This window comes from Sceloporus undulatus, chromosome 7 (genome assembly GCF_019175285.1).
Source record: "Sceloporus undulatus isolate JIND9_A2432 ecotype Alabama chromosome 7, SceUnd_v1.1, whole genome shotgun sequence".
NCBI lineage: Eukaryota > Metazoa > Chordata > Lepidosauria > Squamata > Phrynosomatidae > Sceloporus > Sceloporus undulatus.
In genome coordinates, this window is record NC_056528.1 from 12,105,853 (window position 1) to 12,130,180 (window position 24,328).

At 47.7% G+C, this 24,328-nt stretch overlaps 1 protein-coding gene across 7 annotated transcripts in view; it reads left to right on the plus strand.

The window, feature by feature from the left end:
- LOC121936844 (DAB2 interacting protein) overlaps nucleotides 1–24,328 on the plus strand; it is a 145,049-nt gene that overhangs the window by 83,948 nt on the left and 36,773 nt on the right. Inside the window, exon 1 of one of the 7 annotated variants that reach the window (XM_042479494.1) lies at nucleotides 4,879–5,506. The exons of 2 other annotated variants lie outside the window; for them this stretch is intronic. In XM_042479494.1, coding sequence (XP_042335428.1) covers nucleotides 5,487–5,506 — 20 coding nt within the window. In that variant the 5' untranslated portion in view covers nucleotides 4,879–5,486. Of the gene's footprint in view, nucleotides 1–4,878; nucleotides 5,507–13,055; nucleotides 13,241–24,328 lie in introns of those variants that run through there. 4 more of the 7 variants (XM_042479493.1, XM_042479489.1, XM_042479487.1 and 1 more) reach the window with 4 other exon arrangements.

Here is a 24,328-nt window from a genome sequence, read left to right on the forward strand (position 1 = left end):
CTAAGAGGCCTAGAGACGAACAAGAACCAGGTTTAGCGGTCATCAGAAACACCAAGCCAAAGGGCATCAGCCCACAGATGTTGCAACCGTCCCGATTTGGTGCTCTCTCCTCCCACTTGACAACGTAAGAAAGGATAGAATATTTTAAAATCTGTTTTCCCACTCGGTTCTGTTGCGTCAGCCCTTGAACAAAACCCAAGCATTTATTTAGGATAGGTGACTTGGGGAGGGCCAGCCATCAATGATATTCAGATGGAAGTTCAGGAAGTCCTGCCTGAGCTAAAACAAAATGCCTTGGTCCCTGTTTTTGATGCCTGAGGATGGAGCGGCATGCGCCCTGCTCCCGGTTCAAGACGCATGGTGCCCAAAGCCAGGCAAATGATTTTGGCCCAGGAGAAAGGAAACCCCACAAATACCTCTTGCAGTCTCTGGCATGTTAAAAATAAGACAAGTAAAGAAAGCAATCCCCTTCTCCTTTCATGGCACTACGCTAGGTCTGCTCCCTGAGGCGGCCGCTTCACTCTTTTTCATGATCGGTAGGAGATAGGTGGAGATGAAAGCCTCTTCCTTTATTCCAGAATCCCAGCAACCTGATGCCCTCCAGTTGTGTTGCATTAATCATGTTGATTTGGCTTATTAACGCATCGTCCCCTTTATCAGCAAGCAACAGAGTGCCTTGAAGAACATGAAATTTGTATACATAATGACACAGCCTCTGGATTTCTGGTGGCGTCTTACGCATAAGTATGCAGAAGTGGTTGAATGTTTTCATCCTATGTAGGACATCCATGTTCAGTTTGCGATGGCCAAAACAAGAGTTGCACATCTGGAGCTACACTAAGAGAGCATGACTTGCCCAAGGCCACCCAACTGGTTTCCATGGCTGGTCAGGATTCAAACCCTGACACTCAACACTCAAAATACAAAGTCATGCTGACTCTAGACACAGTGTATAGCCAAGCAGATGGATAGTCCAGCCACAGGGAGCTATAAACACACACACAACAATATCTCATATCTGCAAATATAAATGGGACAGACTTATAATAAAAGCTGTCTTTGCACCGTAGTAAATTTGCAGAATTGTTTATAAAAAGGAACACATTACCGAATAAACAGTACTTACCAGGAGTAAACCATAAGCAAATGGCCACTCCCTGTCATTTCTGCAGTAGCAAGTAAAACAGGCAGTTGTGCAAAAATACCCAAACCGTAACATCTGTCCCTTTTGCTACCACTGACATTATCTTTAACCCGCTGTTTTCAAGCCACGGTAAATGGCTGGGAAGGCCAAACAGCTCCTGCAGATTCTACTCAATGGGATCCGTCCTGATCTCTGAGGCATGGGCATCCCCTGCTCTTTCTGCCCTTGCCCTGGATAACATTTCACCCTGTTGTTAGGAAATGTCCTGCTTGGAGAAGTCCCACAAGAACAACCCAGCCCTTCCCATGGGCCAGATTTAGCCTCAGCAGAGCAGCTAGGCCTCCCACATCAGACCGACCACAGGACGGGCCTTATAATTTCCATCCGTCCGCGAAAGTCCCGTCCCACTCTTTTCTCTGCGGTGAAACAGCGCTGAGGCTGCAATTTGTGCAAACCTGACTTTTCCCCCTCAAGGGCCGGCCCCGGGCGGGAGTACGGGACGCCCTGTTCTCTTGGCAGATGCTGAGCCTTGTAAGCCAGGCCTTGCGCCGAGCAATGATTTCAGGGATCCTTGCCAAAAACCTGTCTTGACAACCTCCGGAGAGTGTGAGGTGGAGTTCAAGGCATGGCTCTGTATCTCTCTATGTGTGGCTGTGTGCATATGCACTGTTTGATTTCTGCTTCCTTTGCTCATCCGCTCTCTTGGTCTTCCTTCACCATGCAAGGGGTGAGTTTCTCTATGGAGACCTTGACTGGGAGAAGAGATGGTTTGCAAAGAGGAGGGCTTCCCGGTTCACGCTACATCTGTGAACATAAGCACTCAGAGAAGCACTTTTTAGGGGTCTTTTGAAGGGTACGCTAAATATGCAATTGGGAAAAAACAGTTCTGTGGCCTCAAAACCAGGTCATGTGCATTTGGAAAAATGGGAGAACCATTAGATACCTGGAGTCTTCGTTCTGTCTAAAGTCGGACGGCTGCTCCCATGTCTGTGGGGCAGTGAATCCACTCCAGGTTTTAATCTTAATTTTAATGAAGCTGAATTCTGCACATGCACCCAAAATAGGTTCAGTGTTTTGGACAGTTCTGTCTCAACTAACTGAGGACTAGACTAACTAAGGAATTGTATCTCCCCATCATAGGCCTGTCTGGTGAGGACACAAGAGACGGGGCTTCTCGGTAATAAAATTAAAAGGATGGATTTTCCACCCTTCTGGCATGGATGCCACCCCCTGACGCGGGTTAAGTCTGAAAGTGACAGTATTTGTCAGACAAATAGGAGAGGCATGCTTTTGGAAAGGGAGGCATTTTGGCAGTGCAAATTTGAGAAGATAGCAGGAAGATATGTGTGGCGTTAGGAGTGAGCTTTCCATGGGTGCCAATGACCATTGGGTTGCCCCGTTAGCTAATGAACGAAGAAGGCTGGTTTGTCAGTGAATTGTTGCCGCATGGGCCATTGGAAAAGTAATGGTGCAGAATAATGGCAGAGAAACTGCCACAGCCACAACGGGGTAAGCAAGCATCGCAGCAGGTTTGGCTTTTGGTTTTGCTTCTAAATGCGAGGAAATGCTCCTGTTCCTATACGTTTGAAGTCAACTCCAGCTGACACTGACCCTCTCCTAAGGTCTCTTTGGCCAGGCTTACTGTTCAAAGGAGGTTTGCCATTGCCTTCCTCTAAGAAAATGTGATTTGCCTGAAGCCATCTAGTAAATGTCTATGCCGGAGCAGGGATTTGAACCTGAGTCCTCCTACCCTCCTAGTCCAGTAGTCTAAGCACTATGCCAAGCCTGCCCTTGTGTTACATGTCTTCAGGTTTATTCCAATTTACAGAGCATCTCCTACGGTTTTCTTGGCCAGAAGAGGTCTGCCACCATGGGATTTCAGGACTGGATCCCAGAATCCTAGTCCAGCACTCAATCCACTTGCGTCACGCAGGAATAAGAGCAATTCAAGTCTTTTGACATCCTTCTTTTTCAGTGTTCTTGTCAAAGGCTTGTTTATGGATGAGTGAAGGAGGGCTTGAAGGAGAGGGGCTGCTCTTTCTGGTTACCAACCCTTGGCAGAGAGGCTAGCCTTGACAGTCCCTTTGGCTCCGAAGGGCATCCTCCCCGGTTTGTGCCTTTTCTGCCAGCGGTGGCTGCAGCTCAATCCTTGAATTATTCAAAGCACACTTGACCACCACCAGTGACTTGACAGAAGCTGCACAGCGCACACAAACCACAAACCGCTTCCACCGCACAGGAGCGCAGGAAGGAAGCGGTCCATATTACTCTGAAGTGTTACTGATGGTGATGATCCAGGCTTTTAAGGCTCTTTCTCAAAATGGTGGGGACTGAAGCCTCAGCGTGCCAAGTGTGTGGGCCCCGGCTCTTGCAATGGCCAGACCCACCAGAGGGACAATTTGGGAAAATCCATGTTTCCTATGCCTGGGACTTGGACTATGAATGCCTTTGAGCATGTGCGAAGTGCATCTCCAGTCACCAGTGGGTTCAGGAATGAAGGGAAATGGCCTGGAAAGGGTGACCAGAACAACTTCCATGTTGACCTCAACCCAGCTCTCTACCTCTCCCTGCTGTGTGCCTTGTTTTAGAAAAGAAGCAACCACAGTCTTGTTGTTGTTGTTGTTGTTGTTGTTGTTGTTGTTGTGAGTGCAGAGCCTTTGTTGGTTTCCAGAGATTAATTGATGCCAAAGCTGAAAATCCATGTGTCTGTTCAAACTTGAAAGTGTCAGTTCCATCTCTCTTCCTGCTCTTTGGCTTTTGGTCACTACCAGGGTCAGAAACAACTACAGTTCTGGGATTTACAGGCTTTCAAAAAACAACTCTAGCGATGAAGGAGAATGGATGCCCGGCTGGTCCAGCTCTCCAGCCTTCCTCCCTCTCCGCCTTCTGCATCGTTTTGGGCACAAATGTCGCCCTCCTTGCTGAAAAACCAAGGACCTCGGATGAGGCCAGGCAAAGAAAGCAACCTGCAAAACAGAAGTCTATGGAGACGAAAATCCTTCTTCAGTGATTAAAAGGCGGGATAATAATGACAACACAGTGGCTATTTTGCATCTGTTTTACTTGTTTGAAAGGTCAGCAAGTGAAGCAGGGTCGCAACTGGCGAGAGTCTTTCCATTTCATCTGGGGCAAGACCTTGCTCCCTTTCGAGGCAAGAAAACCAGTGGCTGTCCACAATCCTTTTGAGGTCCAATGTGCCTCATCTGCTGTTCTTGGAGCTGGCCAGGTTTGGAGGAAAGGGTGGCAAAAGCGGACCTTCTTCCCTTGCCTTCTTGTGCAGGGGCCTTTGGGCCTAGGTCTGGTGGAAGGGAGTGCCAATGTTGGACCAGTCTCTGCATGCAGAAGACCTCCCTTTGAGCAGAAGGACTTCCCTTTTGCAAAAGGTTTGGGGCCATCCTTGGCCAGATGGATTTATAGCTTGACCCAAACTATGAATGCACTGAAAGGCCCTGGGCCTTGCACTCTCCTTGCTGTCTTTCCAGAAACAGATATCGCTCTGTCTAACTATATCCTGGGAGTCCTTTGAGAATGGGATTTTTTAGGGGAAACAGGCCTTTTGTGAAGGGCTGGACTTTTGTTTGTTGTTCCGAGTGGCTTGTGTTTAACATTGTTTTAACATATTGATTGACTGTTGAATTGCTTGGTAACTTTTGTAGCAGCAGGGAATGAACTTTGGGGCCTTCAGGAAAAGGCAGGCTCCGAAGAGAGAGGAGGGGGTGAGGAGCCAGAGGCTGGCCTTCCCTCTCCTCCTGGGCGGCTCAGGCCTTCTCCCCAAAGGAGGCTGCCTTGCCTCTTCTTTCTGCCCAGAGAGGAGGGCTTTGGAGAGGGAGCCCGAAGGAGGCCTCGTCCCAGCGAAGCCCAGCTGAATCCCAAGAAGCAAAAGGGGGCTTTGGCCGGGCCTTGAGGGAAGGGCCTTCCCTGTCTCCCCTTCAGCAGGAAGAGGAGGAGGAGGAAGAAGACAAGAGGAGGAGAGGAAAAGGAAGAAGAGAAAGAGGAGGAGGAAGAAGGAGAAGAGGAGGGAAAGAGGAGGAGAAGGAGGAACGAGAGGTGGAAGAGGAGGAGGAGGAGGCGGAGGGAGAGGCGGAGGGGCTCTGCCTCTGAGCCGCTTTTGTCTCCTCCTTCCTTCCTTCCTGCCTTCCTTCCTTGGCCTCGGCGTTGCTGCTGCTGCTGCTGGTGCCACTTCCCTGGGGATCATCCCCCCAAGAAGAAGAAGAGCCCCTCTCCTAAGCCGGGGAGGGAAAGGAGAGGCCAGGGATGGGGGCCGAGGGGCCAGGAGGCGCCCCTTCCTCCCCTTTCTTCCTCCTCCTGTTCCTGGGAGACCCCCGAGGAGGACTCCCTTCCGATGCTGCTGCTGCTGACCAGGTAGGTGGGGGGGATTGGGGGGGTGGCTGCCCCCGGAGGAGCCTGGTGCCTCTGCTCCAGGGCCCCCTTCCATCGCCTCAGACAGATGCAAAGCCCCCCCCCCCAAAGGAAGCCCCCCTCCCAGGGCCAGAAAGAGATGGCCTCCCCTGGGAAGAACTGCTCTTCCCTGCCTCCCTCCCTCCCTTCCCCTTGGCATCCTGGGAATCCTGCTGCCCCAATTCTTCTTCGCACTAGGCTTCCCAGGGTCCTCTCCAGCCAGCCAGGGCATTCTGGGAATTGTGGTTCCAAAAGGGAGAGGCAGGGGATCACCTTTCCCCCCAAAGCCTGGCGTTTTTGCCTGTGACTCAGATCCTGGACTGAATGGGCTCCTCCTTCCCTTGGAGTGGCTTGGCCTGCCTCAGACCCGCTTTGGTGGCTCATGGGCTTTGTGGTCTCTCTGTCTCTCTGTGGGCCTTCTCTGAGAAGTCCTGCAAACCCCCCCCCCCAGAAACTGGGCCAGGCCTCCAAGACCCCTGGGGTCCTTAGCACCCCCAAAAGAGACTGGGTCCCAGAGGCTTGGCTTTGGGCTCCACTCTGAACTCCAGAGGAGCTCTCCATGGTCCTGAAGGCACTCTGGGGCTAAGGCTCAGCACTTTGGAAGGCTCCAGATTGGGACTACAACCCGGAGCGGACTCACCGCCCCACTGACACAGAAGCCCTTGTCCAGTGCTGCTTGGAACAGGGCTTGGACTTGGGAGTGGACTTTAGAAAAATGCAGGATGCCAAAGTGAAAACTGGGTGCCTCCCTTCCTCCCCTCCCCAACATTAAAAATAAATCCCTTTTTCCAGGTTCCACCAAAAATGGCAGACTTCAGGCAAACGTGGCATTGGTTGGGCTCCTCAGCTTAGTGGGATTTTGAACCCAGGACATGCTGGACCAATGTCATGTTGTTCATTTTATGCTTCACCCTGAAGTATTGAGAATATGAAGGTTGCCTTTGGCTCTGACTCTCTCCTGACCAAAAAGGAGTCTTTGGCTAGGAGCTGCTTTTGGAGGGTTTTGTGAGCCATCGTCTAAAAACGAAAGCACGCTTTGAGCAGGGATGGAAACACTATTCTCATGTTCAACTTTGCACGGTTCTCTTCCAATGTTTGGATGCCCCGAAGCGCAGCTGAGGGATTTATTGGGCTGAGAAATGCGTGTTCAGTGTTTTGCGCACAGAAAAAATATGTTTTCGGCCCAGAAAGCGACCCCAACATTTCCTCTTCAGGAAACAGGTTTTCTGTGCAGAAAAGTATCTTTTCTTTGCATACAAAAACATCTGCAGGTGTTTGGCTCCTTGCAGTTATTCTCCTGCAAGATTCCAGGATGTTTGAACACAAGGAGAATAAAGCGAGTAAATATTTGTCTTCTCTCTCTCTCTCGCTCTCTCTCAGAGGGGAGAAATACATCTTGGATGTGAGGATAAAACAGTCAAGATTTACAATTCAGTCACTTCCAGCCAGTTTTTTCATCAGTGGTTTCAAACACACTGCAGAAATAATCCAGTTTGAGACCGCTTTGGCTTTCCTGGCTCAATGCTAGGGAATGCTTGGGAATGTTGTTTCATGAGACATTGAGTCTTCTCTGTCAGAGAGCTCTGGTGCCACAATAAACTACAATTCCCAGCATTCCCTAGTCAAGGCAGTTAAAGTGGTCTCAAACTGGATTATTTCTGCAGTGCGTTGTGGACTGCCAGTGGTAACATGGGGCCTCTGTAACCATAGCAGTGGAGAATCTGCTTTGTCTAATGATGAGGATGATGCTGTTGTTGATGATGGTGATGACTATGACTATTATTATTATTGTTTGCTTTGCATGGAGAATATCAGTCTGGGAAAAGACCCATCTGAAACCCTATAGAGGCATAGCTGCCAGCCAGTGTAGGCAATGCTGATCTAAGGGCTATGGAGAAGGCTCCTGGTCCTTTGGCCAACACCTCCAGACCAAATCCTGCTGGGACCCTATGGAGACCCACCACTGGCCCTTGGCCTGGGCTACTCCAGCCTGGATAGACCAAAGGATGAGGAAGGCAGCCTTCTCACCCCATTTCACTGGGACCAAGAGGACAGCCTAGGTTTTGGCTGGAAAGCAAGAGAAGCATCCCAAAGTGCTGAGCTCTGAAATGGAAACTGGGTCATTCTGACATTTCTGTCTCTCCTGACGGATGCTGTAGAAACTGGGGAGCTGGTCTGTCTTCTCCCGGTCATTTTGCCACTACTTGGCACTCCAAAAAACCATCCCAAGCCCTTCCACACACCTCTAGCTGCGATGGGAGTTGGACCTTCATCTTGTGGTCCTTTGAGGTTCTGGGTCCAACCCAAACAGGCCCTGATAGTGTTTTCTATTCTCTTCCCTCAACATCTGGCCAGTTGCCCCAATGGGAGGTCCACCAGGAGGACAGTAATACTGGTCTTCTGCAGGATTTGGAGGCTGGAGGAAGCATCTCTCCATCATGAGGAGTGCTGACAGGTAGCCCCTTCCTCAATCAATCAATCAATCAATCAATCCCCTTTGAAAGCCATTCCCGTTATTGGCAGCTGTCACCACTCTGCCTTGTGATCACGAATCCCGCAAAGCCAACCACACGCTGTGTGCAAAGGTCCTTCCTTTCTGTCTCTCCTGTGACTTCATGCTATTCTGTTTTGCTCCCAAACAATCCCTGTGTGACCCAAGGGATGCTTCCTCTGATGGGGGAGAGGCGTTTCCCTCCTTTTCCAAACACTAAAAAAGGAAAAGACTGTGTTATAGAGCGAGAGCGAGAGAGAGATAGCTCATAATATATTTGTTTTGTTTTTGCATTTGCAGAACAATTCATTTGATGGCTATTTTATAGGGCATGTTTTATTTATGCCGTCGTTGCGCTGTGCTCATGAGCTGCTTTGGATCTCTTGCATGGAAAAACGCTGGGCTGGAAATGAAGGGCGATAAATCTTTATAAACAGCAGTCCTTCCAAAGCCAGGGGTCAGGCCTACCCTGCAAGCATGAACTGGCATTGAAGGGGGGGGGGTGCAGTTTTCCCCTCGGGGGTCCTACTGCCATGCAATACTGAATGGTCTCTGCCCCAATCCGGTTGCAAATGCATTAGGCATGCAATACAGCGAAGGGGAGTGATGGGTCGCTGGGTCTGTTTTAAAGGGGAGCAGAAATGCATCCAACGGTTACACCCTTTTTGCTTTCGGCAGGGCTTCTTTCCCATTTCAGAAACAGCAGTTCCATAGGTATAGCTTTCCTCCTTGGCATGAAGCTTCCCCAGCTGAATTTGTACGGCTCTGTAGCCCTATCCATGAAACAGAAGCATGCTTGGCATAAAAAGCTGGCCCTGAATTATCAGCATGGCTCCTCCCCCCCCCCAGTATGAACAAAACAACTGGTGTGTGTGTTTGTGTGTGTATATATACATATGCCCCTACACCAGAGTGCTTGCTGAGTGTGATTGATTAAAAAGTCTCTTTAAACCTCTGTTGTTTATTGCACAGAGTCCTTAGCTGCCGTCTCTTCATTGGCAGATTGCTGCATACGGTTATTTGTTCGGAATAGGTTCTTCCACAAAATTAAACCAACCCAGCCAGCTTGGCAAGGGAAGTGGGTCTTGTCTTCTATTGTTTGCAAATTTCTTAATTGCAGATGCTGCTCTTGTTGCGGTGGCTTTTTCCCCATCTGCCTTTGCAGCACGTAGCAATTGCACCAGGTTCTGTTTCTAGTTTCTGCATCGACAGAATGGCCTTTGGAGGCTCAGAGGCAAACCGAAATCAAAGCATGCTCACATTATATTGTATATAGTACAATAGTGTATAATATTGTATACTATATTGTAACGATGAGGCTTGTGGCCCAAACTGAAATCAAAGCATGCCCCCATTATGTTGTTTTTGTATTTTTACAACAGCCCTGTAAGGTGGGCCTTCTTGTCCAAACGGAAGTCAAAGCATGGTCAGATTGCATTGTTTAAAATCCTACAAGTTGGATCTTGTTTTTCTTTCTCGCTAGGTGTAAAACAAAGACTTTGATCTTGCAGAGTTCGGCTCCAGCGTGGGATTTTTAAGCAGAAGTTGTAGCTTGGGGCAGGTATTGGTGGAAGGAATACCAATAGCCTTTGCTGGGATTGTAGCAGGGCTTGGAAACAGGACAAGTACTGGCCATGCTGTTTGGAGAGAGGCATTATCCAAAAGAGCAACTTTCCCAAATGGTTGGTTGTAGAGGGAAGGAAGGAAGGAACCCAGGGAAGGAGGCTGCTGCTGCTGCTGCCAAGAGATTTATGGCAGAGAACTGGGGAAGGGAAGAGGCACCGAAGTAATAAAGCAAATGACTTGAGCAGCAAGCAGCCTTTAAAAAGCCCATTGCCTCATTGTGCAGCCAGGGCTGACGTACCCCTGCCAATAACTCTTGGAGCCGGCTGGTGTCATCTGGGTGGGCTTTGCGGATGGAGAAAGTGGGGGATGGGATGCCCAGGAAAGATGACTTTCCTCTAATCTTCACCCCTTCCATCCCCATCCGCATGCCAGCCACTCTAACCATCCCCTTTCCTCATTCGGGTGACCCAGACTGGGTGCAAAATCTTTGCATTTGGGCCAATTCTGCAGAACTGCATCCCTCTTTGGTGCCACTTTCCGTTTAGTGTCCAAAGGGGGCTTGTGAGCAGAAATAGAGCATTCCTCTCCCAGTTGGCTTTCCAGCCTCTTCCTTGGATGCCTCCACTTCAACCCTGTGGTCAACATCTGCCAGGCATTGACCACAGAATTGTGCTGGAGGAGCTACAACTGCCTAGTAGAGTGTTCTCTCTAGGAATCTCTATACAGTAGGTCTTTCAGTGCGACTTTTGGTTAAAGCTGACCATGAGTTGCGCTGGAGGACTGAGATATTCCTAGAGAGAACATATTAATCAAATCCACGAATAATCAAATCCGCAAAGGTCAAAGCCGCAAATGTGGAGGGACGAGTGTATTCCCATCAAATCTAGTCTTACTCTTTGAGGAAACCAAGAGAGAGGCAGAAATAATCCCTACCCTCTTTCTCCGGGATTTGGAAGTGCAGTCCTGGTTCCCTCTTCCACTTCCTCTTCCTCTTGGGGCCACTTTTGCCCTCCCTTGCCTGTCTCCATCCCTATCCTAGGCACCTGCTGTCAAATCAATCAGGAGGGAGCAGAGATGCCTGTGGAGACATATCCTGCGAGGAACTCTTGGCAGAAGGCAGGTTACCATCCGGCAGGTTTTATTGGGGGGCTGTCAGATAACAGTGGGGAACACAAATTATGGCACGGGAGGGTGTCCCCCCTCCTTATCTGTCCTCGGCCTGCCGCCGAGAAAGCTGGCATCGCCTGACGGGGAGAGCGGCAGGCGGGGAAAGTGCCCAGTCAGCATGGCAGCCGGTGATTAATTTGTCGCGGGCTCCTTTCTGTGCTTCTTCTGGCAGAGCTCATAAATTCTCATCTATTCTGCTTCTGTTGCTGCTGCTCTTTGGCCACGGACCCAGGCTGCGGGCACATGCGTGCCGGCGGTGGTCCATACCCATACGCGCATGTGTGGGAAGCGGGCAGTGTTTACGTCTCCTTTTCTTTCCATTGAGACTTCTGAAGCCAAAGAGGCAACAGGATGGACATCTTGGAAACCATCTGATGGGGTGTCATGTGGATGATGGATTTGGCTTGTTTTCTGCTGCTCCAGGAGAGACTTAAGGATGCAAATGGCAAAGAAAGAGATTCCACCTAAAACTTAGGGGATGGTAAGAACTGTTTGATAGGGGAATAGACCGTCAAAGTCTTTAATCAGAGGTTGGATTGGAGTTGTAGATATTGTCTCTCTATATATACTCTCTATATATCTATATGGAAGGATTTTGGATTGCATGGTCCTTGTGGTCACTTCCATTTCTAGGATTTTCCCCATCTTCAGTCCCTCAAATATCCAGCATTTCCCCAGAGCAGTTCATCGGAGCAGTGTGAAATTTGAATTCTGGCACTAATGTTTTTTTTTGTTGGTTTACACCTGTATTCTCTTGTTGTTGTTGTTGTTGTTGTTGTTGTTGTTGTTGTGTGCTTTCAAGTTCTTTCCAACTTATGGTGGCTTATCAGATTTGCTCTGAGTGGGTTTGCCATGGCCTTCCTCTGAGGCAGAGAAAGTGTGACTTGGTGAAGGTCACCCAGTAAGTTTCCAAGATCGAGCTGGGATTTGAACCCAGGTCTCCTAAAGTCCTACTCCAACATTAAAGCCATATTGACTCTCATGTGACTTCAAGCCAGTTATGTATGGTTATGCCAAATCTGAACCCTGTGCTCTAACCACTGTTCCGCACTGCCTCTCTCTTGTGGTGGGAAGAGGGTTCGAATCCTCTTTCTTCGTATTGCACTCTCTTCCCTGCCTGTGATTTCTTCCTTTTCTCCTTCTTCGTCAGCATGGCAGATTCTTTTTTTATCTCCGGTGTCAAACTCCACACGCGAAAGGCTTCTTCCTCCCAGAGGGGAAGCAAAGAGATAAGCACTTGCTAATAATAATCATAATAGCCATAACAATAAAAAATGTGTCTTCAAAGGCTGCCGAGGAATGTACGGTTCCTGGACTTTGGAGCACTTAATGGGAGCGGCCAGAGCTATCGTGAGGTCTGAGGAGCTGGCAGAATCAGAAAGTATATGTCTCACACAGACGCTTATAAGAATGGCCATGGTCCTTCCAGGAAGCTCTCCTGCAAAAAGAGATGGCCCTGGACATCCCCTGCCAGGTTCCTCCAGCCCTTTGTGGCCAGTGGCTTATCAGGCAGAGTCGGTGGGGGCAACCTTTTCCCTACAGAGCTGCCAGTGGAGGCAGGTAGAGATGGTGGTTGTTGAATCCCCCACCATCACTAGTTTAACATGCCTCCAGTGGTCCCATTTGGTGGGATACTCCTGCTCAATCCTCTGCAATCCTACCTTTTGAATTGCATTTTGAATGTCCCTGTGCCTCTTTCCGCCTCCTTTTCCCCCTCTGTCCTCGTCTTACGTCCTTTGCTGCAAGTGGCGTTCAAAGGGCAAAAGTGGGAAGAGAAGACATGAGGTGCAGTCCTGTCCTTCCCAGTCGGCTCAGGCAAAAAGAAACTGCTCCGGCCCCTCCTGTATTGTGTGTCCAGGTGCGCATTAATGCTTCTTTGTGACTGCTTTAATGGTGGGTTTAGTGCGATGTCGTGTGACATCATTTCACATAATTAAGTGATTTTTCAGGGATATTCACAGGATAAACTCCTGATCTTCTTTGTGTGATAAACCCCAAACTGTATGACTTCCAAGTCCGCCACTTGCCAAGGGACCCATTCTCTGGTGAGCGAAAGGGTGTGGGCAGATGGCGCCCATCTCACTGAAGGGGTCCAGGTCAAACCGTCCCAAGTCTCCCCTGCCCCCTTTTGTTGCACCGCTGTCATGTTCCCAAAGGCCTTTTGCAAGACACCCTCCCCCCCACGAAGCTGGGCAGCTGTCCATTTGGAAGCCCCCCTTCACACCCCTCAGGACACAAAGCATTGGGAGCATTGGCTTTGTCTGGACTGGACAGGAAGGGTTCCCTTGCCGGACGGATGGATGGACGGATGGACGGCAAGAAGAGCTTCCTGAGGCCCAAGGGAGCTGGGCTCGGGGCCAAGAGCCCAACGGCTCGCACCATAGAAGGAGCTCCGAGGAGGAGGAGGACTTCCTGCTTTCCCCATGGAGGATCCTCCAGCCAGCCATCCTAACTAGGAAGGGAAGCTCCCCAGGGTAAGTCGGAGACCCACAGCTTTGCTCATAAGAAGACAAGACCTCCACCACGCAGGACCCACGCCTGCCTGCTTTGCCCTCTCTGCCTGCCAGCCGCCTCCCTGCCTGCTTTCCCTTCTTGTTTGGGAGGTTTCTGGTGTGGCACGCCAGTCTCTTCCCTCCACCACCCGCCTTCGGCCTCCTTTTAATGATTAAACAAAGCAGACTCACACAGAAATGTTTGCAAATATCAACCCAAACAGCTGGGATTGGGAGTAGGGGAAAAAAACCTGGCTGCATTTCTCTCTGCCTTCTTTTTCAAGCTGGCCTGGTTGCATTTATGTTATACACTAAAGAGAGAGCCTTCCTCCTTGCATGCCCATGCCCGGCATGTAATTCACCAGGTTAATGAGAGAACAGGAAAGAGAGGAGGGCAACCCATGCCACTTGGCAGCAGGGCAAGCATCACTGTCACCTCCTTTCCTTCCACGGTTTCAAGCCCAGAGATGACCAGTATGCCCCATCACTTGCATGCCTAATGCATGGTGCAGCCTCTTTGCCCTTTAGGGCAGTTGCAATATTCATATCATCCCAGCCAAGGCTATCTGGAAGCCCCCAAATGAGCCTCCCTCCATTTTACACTCTCTGTCCCTGCATCTTCCGAGATTCATCTGGTGAAGGTACAGGAGAAGGCCTTCTTGGTGGTTGCTCTTAGACCAACAGTTCTCAAACTTTGATCTTCCATGTGTTTTGGACTTCAAAAGGCCTTCTTATTTAAACCGGACTTCAGCCTTTAACTGGTTTGGGGCAGAAGAATGCCCATAGGGTCCTATGATGATAAGGTTCAATAGGTTTGGCGTATTTTTTAAAATGTTTATTTTGAGCTCTTTTAAAGTAAAGTTTTAATAGGATTGTTGGTTTAATGCTTTTAAAAAACGTTTTTTAAACTGGATGAGCTCTTTCGTTTTAACTTCGGTCAAATACTGCGTTGGGTCCCATTTTGGGAGGAAGGTGAGATATCTAGGATCTAACTGCCGTCTTCTGCGGTTCATCCAACTAAATTGTTAATAATGGGGAACATTCTTTTTAAAAAGGAAGAAAAGAAGGTGCCAGAATCAGGCCTGTCTGGCATTTTCTCCTTTGAAGTCAATCCTGTTAGGAGCCTCTGAGAAGGAAGAAATAGCTCTTTGCACATGCTCAGGCGCTGCTGTCACCTTTCTTCTTGTTCCATCCTTCCCATTCCAGGCCAAGCCTTAATGCTGAAAATAGGTCAAGAGGCTGAGAAATCTCCCTTCTCTGACAGCTCCAATGAAGCGACAGATATGCCGCTCTTTTTTCTCCCTTTTGCTTCCTTAATGCCATGGTCAATTCACATCCTCTCTCTTTTTTTAAACAGTCTGCATTGCTCCCAAAATGTCAAATGCTCAAGTCGATGGTTTGTCGGTTTCACTTGCCGCCTGTCCCATATATATATATATATGTTTGCCTTAATTATTTCCAGCCTTGCAGATAAAGTCCCCATTTTGCATCCCAAGGAAATAATTGAGGCAGATGTTGGCCTGGAGAGTTGTCTTTCCCAAGCTGGGGTTGGATGGGGAGAGGAGCTCTCAGTCTTGGAAGGAGATGTGTTTCCAAACAAGTGTCCAAACTAGGTCATTTTGGATTCAGGCCGTGGGGAGAAATGTGGGGGGAGAATTACATTTTTGGAAGAAAGGGCGTATTGTCTGGAGGGTTTTCAGATTTCATGCAAACAGACAGCTGTCCAAAGTTGTCAGGCTGAAGAGAGAATGAGAGAGAAAGTGTGATGGTGGGGAGCAAGATGTCTATTCCTCTTTGTATCTCCCCTCATTGCCTCCCGTTGCCCTATAGCGTCTCATTGGACAGGGATGGGCTTCCAGAGATTTGGAAGGGACCCTAAAGGGCCATGTAGTCCAGCCTCTTCTGCCATGCAGGAACACACAATCCTTCAAAGGCGGAGAGCCCCAACGTCCTCTGAGGCACTTTATTCCACTCTTGAGCCAGTCAAGAGGTTCTTCCTAATGTTTAAGAAGATGGCATCAATCGCCTTGGGCTTTTCTGTACCAGGAAGGTGAATTTGGCTAGATGCACCTTCTCCCGTTGTGCAAAACAATGGTGGGACCAGCATCATCCTGCCCTGATCCAACCTCGTCCCCACAACTATTGAAGACATAATTTCAGTGGGATGTAGACCAATAGTTCAGATCCAGAGCAAGGTAGGTCTTTTGGACTACAGGTCCCAGAATCCTCCAACTGGGAGTTTCTGTAGTCTGAATGAGCAAACGTTTCCAAACTCTATTCAGAGGAATCTTTCCATTGCAAAAGCCAGACTGGTGTGCCGTTATTGCTGTGGCCTGAGTCCCACCTTGGCCACCTTGAGACACAAATCCATCAGTCCCCGCCGTCTTAGTTATGTAGCAGGTGTGTGATTTGTGAGTGTGGCATTATTTACACAACAGCTGGGCAGGAAGGGCATTGCGGAGCCCAGGGCTGGGAATAGCATCTGGGTTTTGTCCACGCCGCTGTTGTGTGAGGCACAGTTGTTGCTGTTGTTGTTGTTCTTGGTCTTCTCTGTGCTTGAGGTCCAGGTGTAATGGATTGCAACAGAAGTGCAACCTTGCAAAATGAATAAACACCGCGAGCCCTACGTTTGTCTTAAACTGGCAAAATGGCTCCTGACGAGGCACTAATGAGCTATTGTTTATTTTCCCTATTAGTTCCATTTATATCTGTCTTTCCCCAAAGAGCTCCAAGGTGTGGGCATCCTTGGCCCTTTTATCCTCACCAGCAGAAAGAGAAAGGGAGCCTGGCGCTCTGCTAAAAAATGGGAAACAGATTCCCTGGTTCAGCAGGGAAGATTTAGGAAGAAAGGAAGCAAAAGCGTAATCCCATAATCCTATTCTGAGGTTCAGTATAGTTCAGAGGACCACCTAAAGACCCCAGATACCCTCTCCTTGGGAGCTAAGCAGGGTCAGGCCTGGTTAGTACTTGGATGTGAGACCATATTTCAGGGGCTGTCGGCTATATTGCAAGGAAAGGCACTGGCAAAATCACTTCTGAGGATTGCTTGCCCAAGGAAACCCTATGGAAAATGTTTATCACACTGAGGCTAATTTCGGCATTAAAGAGAGATTGAAGTGCATTTAGAGCATCCCGCAAATAAAGTGAAAATGGCAAATAATTGCACAAATGGTTATCACACCAATTGCACAAATGAAGTGATGTTGAAAATGCATTGTCACTGAAATCCCGAAAGTAAAAAGATGTGCATTAATGCTTCTTTGTGACCACTTTAATGTTGGGTTTTGTGTGACCGTCATGTGAAACGTAATTACGTTATTTTTCCAGGATATCCTCAGGATAAACTCCCGATTCCTTCGTGGCATAAACTCCTTAGACTGCCATTGTACCTTGATTTTCATATATATTTGTCCCCCAGATTCTGAACTTTCCAAAAAGTAAACAGCCTGTTGTACGTTGCCTTCTCCCCAGATTTTATATTTGGGGTGTGTGTTTGTGTGTGTTTGTGTGTGTTAAAATGTTTATCACATTTTCCTGGATAATTCGCTTGCCTTTTTAATTGTTGTTTTTTGAAAGGAAGCCCATTTCCTCTCTAAGATAATTCATTATCTATAAATTAATTTCTCATTTACAGAACCATAATCCTGTTTGATCCGCGTTGCGTTCAGGCCGCTCCTTCGCTCTTAAAATTCAGCGTGTTTTTAAGGCTTCTGCAAGGGTTTATGAATGTTTAAAAATTGCTCAGTTGGTCCCTGAAGTAATTTGACAAGTCTGTCAGCTATTGATTAATATATATATATATATATATACCTACCCCCTGAAATGATTTGAGCTTGAGGATGCCTTGGGGAATTCTGTGGAGAGTCTGGGTGTGTTTGAGAGAGGAGAAAGTGGCAATAGGAGCCAGGGGTGGGTTTGGGCAATTGCTCCAAATGGGAGAGGAAGCAAATGCTTGGAAAGCAAATATGTTCTTGAAATACTTTCTGAAAATCCATTAGGACTGTGAAATTAAATGGAAATGAATATTTGGCAGGCGGGGGCTTCTCAGGAGGAGAAGGAGGAAGACAGGGCTTGGAAGGACTTCTCTCCCTTTGCCCCAAACATCTTGTATTTTGGGATCTGGAAGTGCAAAGGACACAATTCTGTGCCCAACGAAGGAGCCACTTACGCTCTTATAAGCCAACCAAAAAGGAGTTTGCAAAGTGAAAAGTATCCCTCTTGGATGCATTGGGTTGCAACTCCCATCATTCCTGGCTAACATTCAAAAAGGCTGGAAGTCAGTTGTTGCATGCCTTCATGTTGTTTCTGATTTAGGTGACCCTAAGACGAACCGAAGATGGGGTTTTCTTGGCAAGGTTTCTTCAGAGGGTCTGCCATTGCCATCCTCTGAGGCTGAGAGAGTGTGACTTGCCCTGGGTCTCCCAGTGGGTTTCCATGGCTGAGCCGGGATTTGAATCCTAGTCTTCAGAGCCCTAGTCCAGCACTCAAACCACTGCACCACACTGGCTCCAGCCTCTTGTATCTTGTACAGTACATAAAACTGCGAAGCCCCTCTGGATAAATCATCAATACAATATTGTATATACTACTGACTACGCTGTGCCAAGGAAACCCTTTTTAAAAGAGCTTGCATCCTGTATTTTGTGCATCTTGCTTGGTCTGATAAAGGTATGCGCTGTTTTGTGCATGTGGGATTCTATTGCACTAAATCTATAGAACTGCCCTTAATAATGCCTTTGGGGTGGCTGCATTTTTCTGCCAAAGAACCAGTGGATGTTTACAGAGAAGGAGGGAGCAAAAGCAAGGCAAGGAAGGAATGAGGAAGCGCCGCTGCTGAAAATCCCTTTCCTTTCTGGCAAGCAAGAGCCGGCAAGTTCTCACAGATGTTTCGCATCTTGTCCTGGCCCCAGAGGCCGTCCCGCCCGCCCTGCGGTGTAGGCCAGGGACCCTGTTGCTCTCCTCCAGAGATCTGTTGTGAGGCTCACAGATTCCCTCTGTGTCACTGGACCAAAGTAATTTCCTCCCCAGAGCTTGGAAAAATCCCTTTGCAAGGGAAGACTGCACCTCCCAGAATCCACCCAGAGAGTATCGCTGTAGTAGGGATGTTTGGGGAGTTGTGGTCCTTCCCCTAAAAAATTACCCGAAGTCTTGAGTCAGTGTGCTGAGTGTGTAAAACACACACACACACACAACCTTTCTGGATCAGACCACAGCCCAGCACAGCAATGTTTGCAAAGGAAGGTTCAGGTCCTCTGCACCTGATCTTCTGAGGTAGACTGTGCTGGAAATGGAGGTTCGATCCCAACCTCACCTGGCACAAAAGGACACCTTGGGAAGGCCCTCCTGGTTCTGATCAGTGATGTTGTGGGAGCCCATGACAAGTGAAGCTGAAAGGGGTCTGCTCCAAGCAGAGACTCTGGGCCCTTGGCCGGCTCCTGAACCAAAGGGCTTCTAACTGGCTGGGAGTTGTACTTGAGTTCATTTTATTTTTACAAGAAACCGGTTTGCTTTTAAATGGCGTTTTAACTTAATTGCGCTCTAATAATATCATTTCTTTAATTGTGTTTTGAAATGCGGTGATGTGTTTAAATTGTGTTGTGAATACTTTGGCTTTCTGTTTCTGTTTGCATCTCCTTCTCTTAAAGTCTTTTGGGGAGCTGCCTAAAGTCCCAGAGTTGGAGAGGAAAATGGGAATAGAAGCCAAACGGATGCAAATGAATCTAAGGTGCCCTGCCATGGGGTTTTCTTGGCAGGTTTCTTCAGAGAGGGTTTGCCATTGCCGTCCTCTGAGGCCGAGAGAGTGTGACTTGCCCCAGGTCTCCCAGTGGGTTCCCATGGCCGAGTCCAACGGGCCTCCCAGTGTCCTAGTCCAACTCTCAAACCGCTATGCCATGCTGCTCCTTTCTTAGGGGACATTAACACTCATTTTTTTGTCCCAAGGAGATGCAGATCGCCGCACTGACGCATATCATGTTTGTTGTTCCCATTACGTTTTGGGTTTGTGCGTCTCTTTGAGTCATTTTAACCCTTGTGTTGGGTTAAAATGGCGCTGCCTCGCCTCCTTTAACAATACAGAGCAAAGTGAATCGATTCAGAAGCATAGTCATGATGCAGATCGATGCAGATCTTTCAGGAAAACTCAGGTATCAAAAACCCAGTATCAAATATTCCGGCTTAAGTGGGTTTTTGCCAGCACCCCCCCCCCCACACACACACACACAAAAAGTGCACCAAATGCATTCGGGACCAAGGATTCAACCTGGATTCATCCCAGATTATTTTCTAGTGTGAATGGGGCCTTAGACTCACTAGGGTCTAGAAAACTGGACTCACTGGGATCAAGAACCTTGGACTCAATGAGGACTAGAAACCTGGACTCAATGGGGACTCTGGCCTTGGACTCAATGGGGCCAAGAAGAAGGCCTTCAGGCAGGAACATGCGCAGGAAGCCTAGTAAGTGAGGGAGGCAATGCACATATTAATGGAAAAGCCACACAGAAGAGAGTGGCATTCAGGAAAACAGCTAGCAAAATGTGCATACATTAGACACACATTATGCAAGTTTGCATATATTATTTCCTTATTTATCTCTACCCAAATGGGAGTCAAGGTGGCTCACAGCAAGGTATTTTAAGAGGGAGATTTGTGGCAAATAATCGCGCAAGAATAAGGCTGTTTAAAAGGCCGTCAGATGCAAAAGCAATTTAAAAACACGCCTTTAAAAAGTTTAAATTTAAAAAAAGATAGCACCCTCCGGTTCAAAGTCTTTTCCTCAGAAGCTCTTTGCTCCAGATTTGTGTTTGTGCGTAAATTGCATATTTGGTTTTGAAAAAGGTGTCTCCTGCTGTTTCTAGTTTTCTATTTTGTTCTTTCTTTATCTTTTAAATACAGTTTTTATTGATTTTGTCTGAAGCATATTCTAAGACACTTCTCTTTTACATGTGTTTTTACGTCATATCATTTTCCAGACGTCCTCCCTCTCTTTTCCAAATTATAAATTTATACATCATTTTAATATAAATTGTTCAAATTCATCTTCGATCATTTATATCATGACAACATTACAACATGTCTAGTTGCATATATATCTTATCCATTGACATTACATATCCATTCCATACAGTACATATCTTATCCATATATCTTATCCGTTTATTTTAAGAGTATACACTCTTGGTTATTTTATATGTCTAAACACTTCGATGTGATTGTTGAACACGGTTATCCTTATATCAAAGCTTTTTCTAAGTTGCTAATACTGATATATCTCCCTCCAAAGCAAACTATTGACAGTTTTCTTTTCTCTCCTTAAAGCTTTGGACCGTCTTTCTTTGCAGTCATTCATTCTTATGCCCCGGTCTTCATTCCTTTTCATTGATTATTTTATCCCTTAATAAAAGTGTGAGGTTTGTCCATTTCAAGTGTGTCTAAAGTTTTTATCTGTTGTCGGGATTTCGGTACTATTTTGTTCTTTAAAAGGCGACCTCTTTTTTTGGCATCGATCCTGCAGCGTTGGGTGGCTAATGCTGTTCCATTTTTTGTTTGGTCTGTCTTCTAGTCTATGGCTTGGCTGTTTTCCCCTTAAATCTCCTTCCTCCCCCAATTTTTTGGCATCTCTGCTGCATTCTGAAGCATCAACCACAGACCTCTTTTTTTGCCCTTTGTGGGAAATAAGCAGAGAGATTAAAAATAACCATTTAGTGCCCCCTTTTCCATGCTGCTAAAGCCACCGGATATATGGCCTTTGGTCTTGGGAAGATGGAGGTTTGACACCTCTGAAAGCAGTAGGGAGAGACACGAGTTCAAGTTCCTGCTGCATTGCCCCACTGTCTCCATTTGGCAGCGAAATGAAGGAAGATGTAAAAGTTGCAGGAAGTAATTAAAGGAGGTTTAAGCAAGGTTTGAGAAAGTAGACGAAGGTAAAGGAGGGATGTTGGTGAGATATACGTTGAGCCTTCTGCTCCTGGTCTCTGGCTTAAGGAAGGGCTTCCAAGCCACAGACCTGTCAAACAGGTTGGTGCACTAGAAATCCCTTGCCCCAGAGGCATGGGGGGAACAAACCCAACTCATTTTCCGGAGGCTGGAGAGCAGCCGGCTCTGTTTATCTTTGCAAGGCATGCGCTTGCAAGCGCCGGCTTGAGGGTTGTGAGGAATGTGTGACTTTTCCTCTCCTTTCCAAGCGTTGCTGGGAGTTTCTGGGAATTGTAGTCTGTTGAGAGGAACCTTTCCATTGCAAAAGCCAGACTGGAGTGCCACTAGCGCTATGAGTCCCATCTTGGCCACCTTGAGACACAGATCTCTCAGTCCCCACAAGTCTTAGTTATGGAGCAGGTGTGCGATTGGTGAGTGTGGCATTATTTACACAACAGCTGAGCAGGAAGGACATTGAGGAGCCCAGGGCTGGGGATGGCATCTGGGTTTTGTCCACGCCGCTGGTTTAACTGTGTATCAGAAGGGGGTTCAACTCTGTTACCCTTTTGTTGTCCCTTAAGAGTCTGCATTGTAAAACAGGAATGGAGAGATACGCTGGGTCCAGATACGCTGGTAGATCTTGGGGAGGCGATCAATCGATCGCCAAGGTTTTCCAACTCCAGCTGTATAGCTTCCGCAAATTAGGCCGCTGAAAAAGAAAAGGTTGCGTGGCAGAATCTGGAGTGGCATTTCCTTTTAGAAAATGTGAGTTTGGTCCTGCTCCTGCTCCTGAATTCCTGGGGCCTATGCTTCTTGAGTCTCAGCATCTGTCCACCTGCTTGAGCGCCTCTCTAGCACCTGGCTTTGCTTAGCGGCCTCCAGGAGTTTCCAGCCAAAACCAAAGCCAACCTCGCAAGGCTGGCGATGACCCACTCTTGATGGAAAGCAGCTTCTTGTATTGTAGGAGGCCTCCTTGCTTTGATGGCAAAAGCTCTCCAAAAGCGGGTAATTACAGGGCGGCAGCTCCAAACTTCGTGTTGGTTTCTAGCCGCTGGAAAGTCTGTTTTCTGGATGCCTGGAATCCCCCCCCCCCAAATCTCTGGATGCGTTGCTTCTATTTAAACACCCCAAAGCTCATGCCAGGTGCCGGCTGAACATGAAAGTTGCACTGGAGCTTGGCCAGCTGGCAAGCCAAAAAACCAGGAGTGACATGGCTTTTGGGGAGGGAGAAGGAGGAACCTGTTTGCAAACACATGGTTCATGTAGAGATGCAGAGATTTAGGGACTGGTTTTGCAAGTTTCAAGAAGGGAATTGTTTTTAGCATCTGGAAGGATATGGCAGGCTCACATATTGCAGGGCTTTATTGGTGGTGACATTACGGCTGAGAAAGCCCTCTCCATTAGAAATCTAAGCCCTATCCAGACACTGGGAGAACATTATACACACACACACACACACACACACACACACACACGCATCTGTGGCTGGCATCTTCAGAGAATCTTGGAATATTTTTATATACGTTATACCAATCTGAATAGGGGTGTTTTGTTGGGGGGGGGGTGTTAATATGGATTAGATAGTGTGAAAGCATCTTTGAATTGTTTGGAGACTTGAAGATGCACTCGATGGGTCCCTGAATGCCTTTGCTAGTGGGTAATCCACTGGGTCTGTCCCTGACTCCAAATGGATAGGATTACACCGTAAATACTGCTTTTTATTTTGGGCTTCCCCTCCCCTGGTCTTCTCCAGAGTCCCCCCATGGCCAGAATTGTTCAGGCGGTGCCATGCTTTTTAGGGAAGACTCATCCTGGTCTCTCATTACATTTGGGGAAATTGTCAGTGTCGATGTCAGGAGAAGGCTTGGGAGAGGGTTGCAGCAACTGTTTGGAGGGACTGAGGTCCAGAGACCTATTGAGTGGCACCGCCAGCAAAATTATAGGCCTGGTGAGGGCTGGAAGAGCCTCTGTTCCTCTCATGTTGTCCAGCTTCAGTCCCACTCCATAATCGCCTGTTAAACCACTCTGCATTTGTAGCTTCCAGTTATAGCTGCATGCAAGCCGCCTCAAATTTAGCAACGAAATAGGAGGGCTCCAGGGTAATTGAAGTTCTCCGAGAGTCTGAAATGCAGACGTCCAACGCTTTGGAGAATTGCAGACAGGGCTTTTTGGGAGCCTGGTTTTGTTGTTGTTAGGCAAGGTAGCCTAAGCCATGTAAATTGTCTCTGGGATGCAAAAGAAGAGCTGTCAAGAACAAATCCATTTTTAGCTATCACAGTTAATAACCTCGAGTATTCCTCCTCCCGTTAATTTTGTCTAGTGCCATTTTTAAAAACTGTCTTTTGAGCCGTCCAGCTCTTTGCTGATGGCAGTGTACGTTTTACAAGCCTATCTCTGCAGGGAATGGGATGCAGCACTTCGAGAGAAGGACAGACTTTTCTCTAAGCTGCTGGTAATAATTTGATATTTCTCCATCATGTCCTTCCATCCATCATCCCCTGCACTCTGGCGATGGAAAGAAAAAATCCCAACCATCCCACTTTGTCCCCAAATTCCCTTTCCTGGGTTGGTTGCCACCCTCTCCAATGCCCATCCTTAGTGTTTCATTGCATCTTAAGCATGTTCAACTATGGATGGTCAGTGGAAGCCAGGCAGCAAAGAAAGCGGCCAAGAGGCGAATCAACTCAGCTGGAAAGTGGTGCTGAAGGAGAGATCTGTGGAGACCCTGAGAGTTAGCAGTGCAAATGAATGGGTCTGAGAGCAAGCCGAGCAAACCAAACCCTCCACTAAATGCATCTGAGGAAGTAGACTGAAGTCTAGGAAAGCTCATGCTGCCAATTTCTGTCTTTCAATGAGTCTCAAAGGTGCTACAAGATCTCTCCACATACTGATTCTACAGACTAACATGGCTATATCTCTGAATTCAAGCTCTCAAATTTGATAAGCATGCTCTCTATTCTTTCATCCAACTCACTTGATAAAATGGTGGCAATGATGTCTGAACCAGGACAGGATCGGGGGCTTTGTACTCAGGGAAGCAACAAGCCATTTTCGCAGTGTTCTTCCTACTGCAAGAAAAAACCTTTGAAAACTGCACCATTGACCAAAATTGTTTGCAGAACAGAACTACTAAAGAGCAAAACTTGAACATTTTTGTTG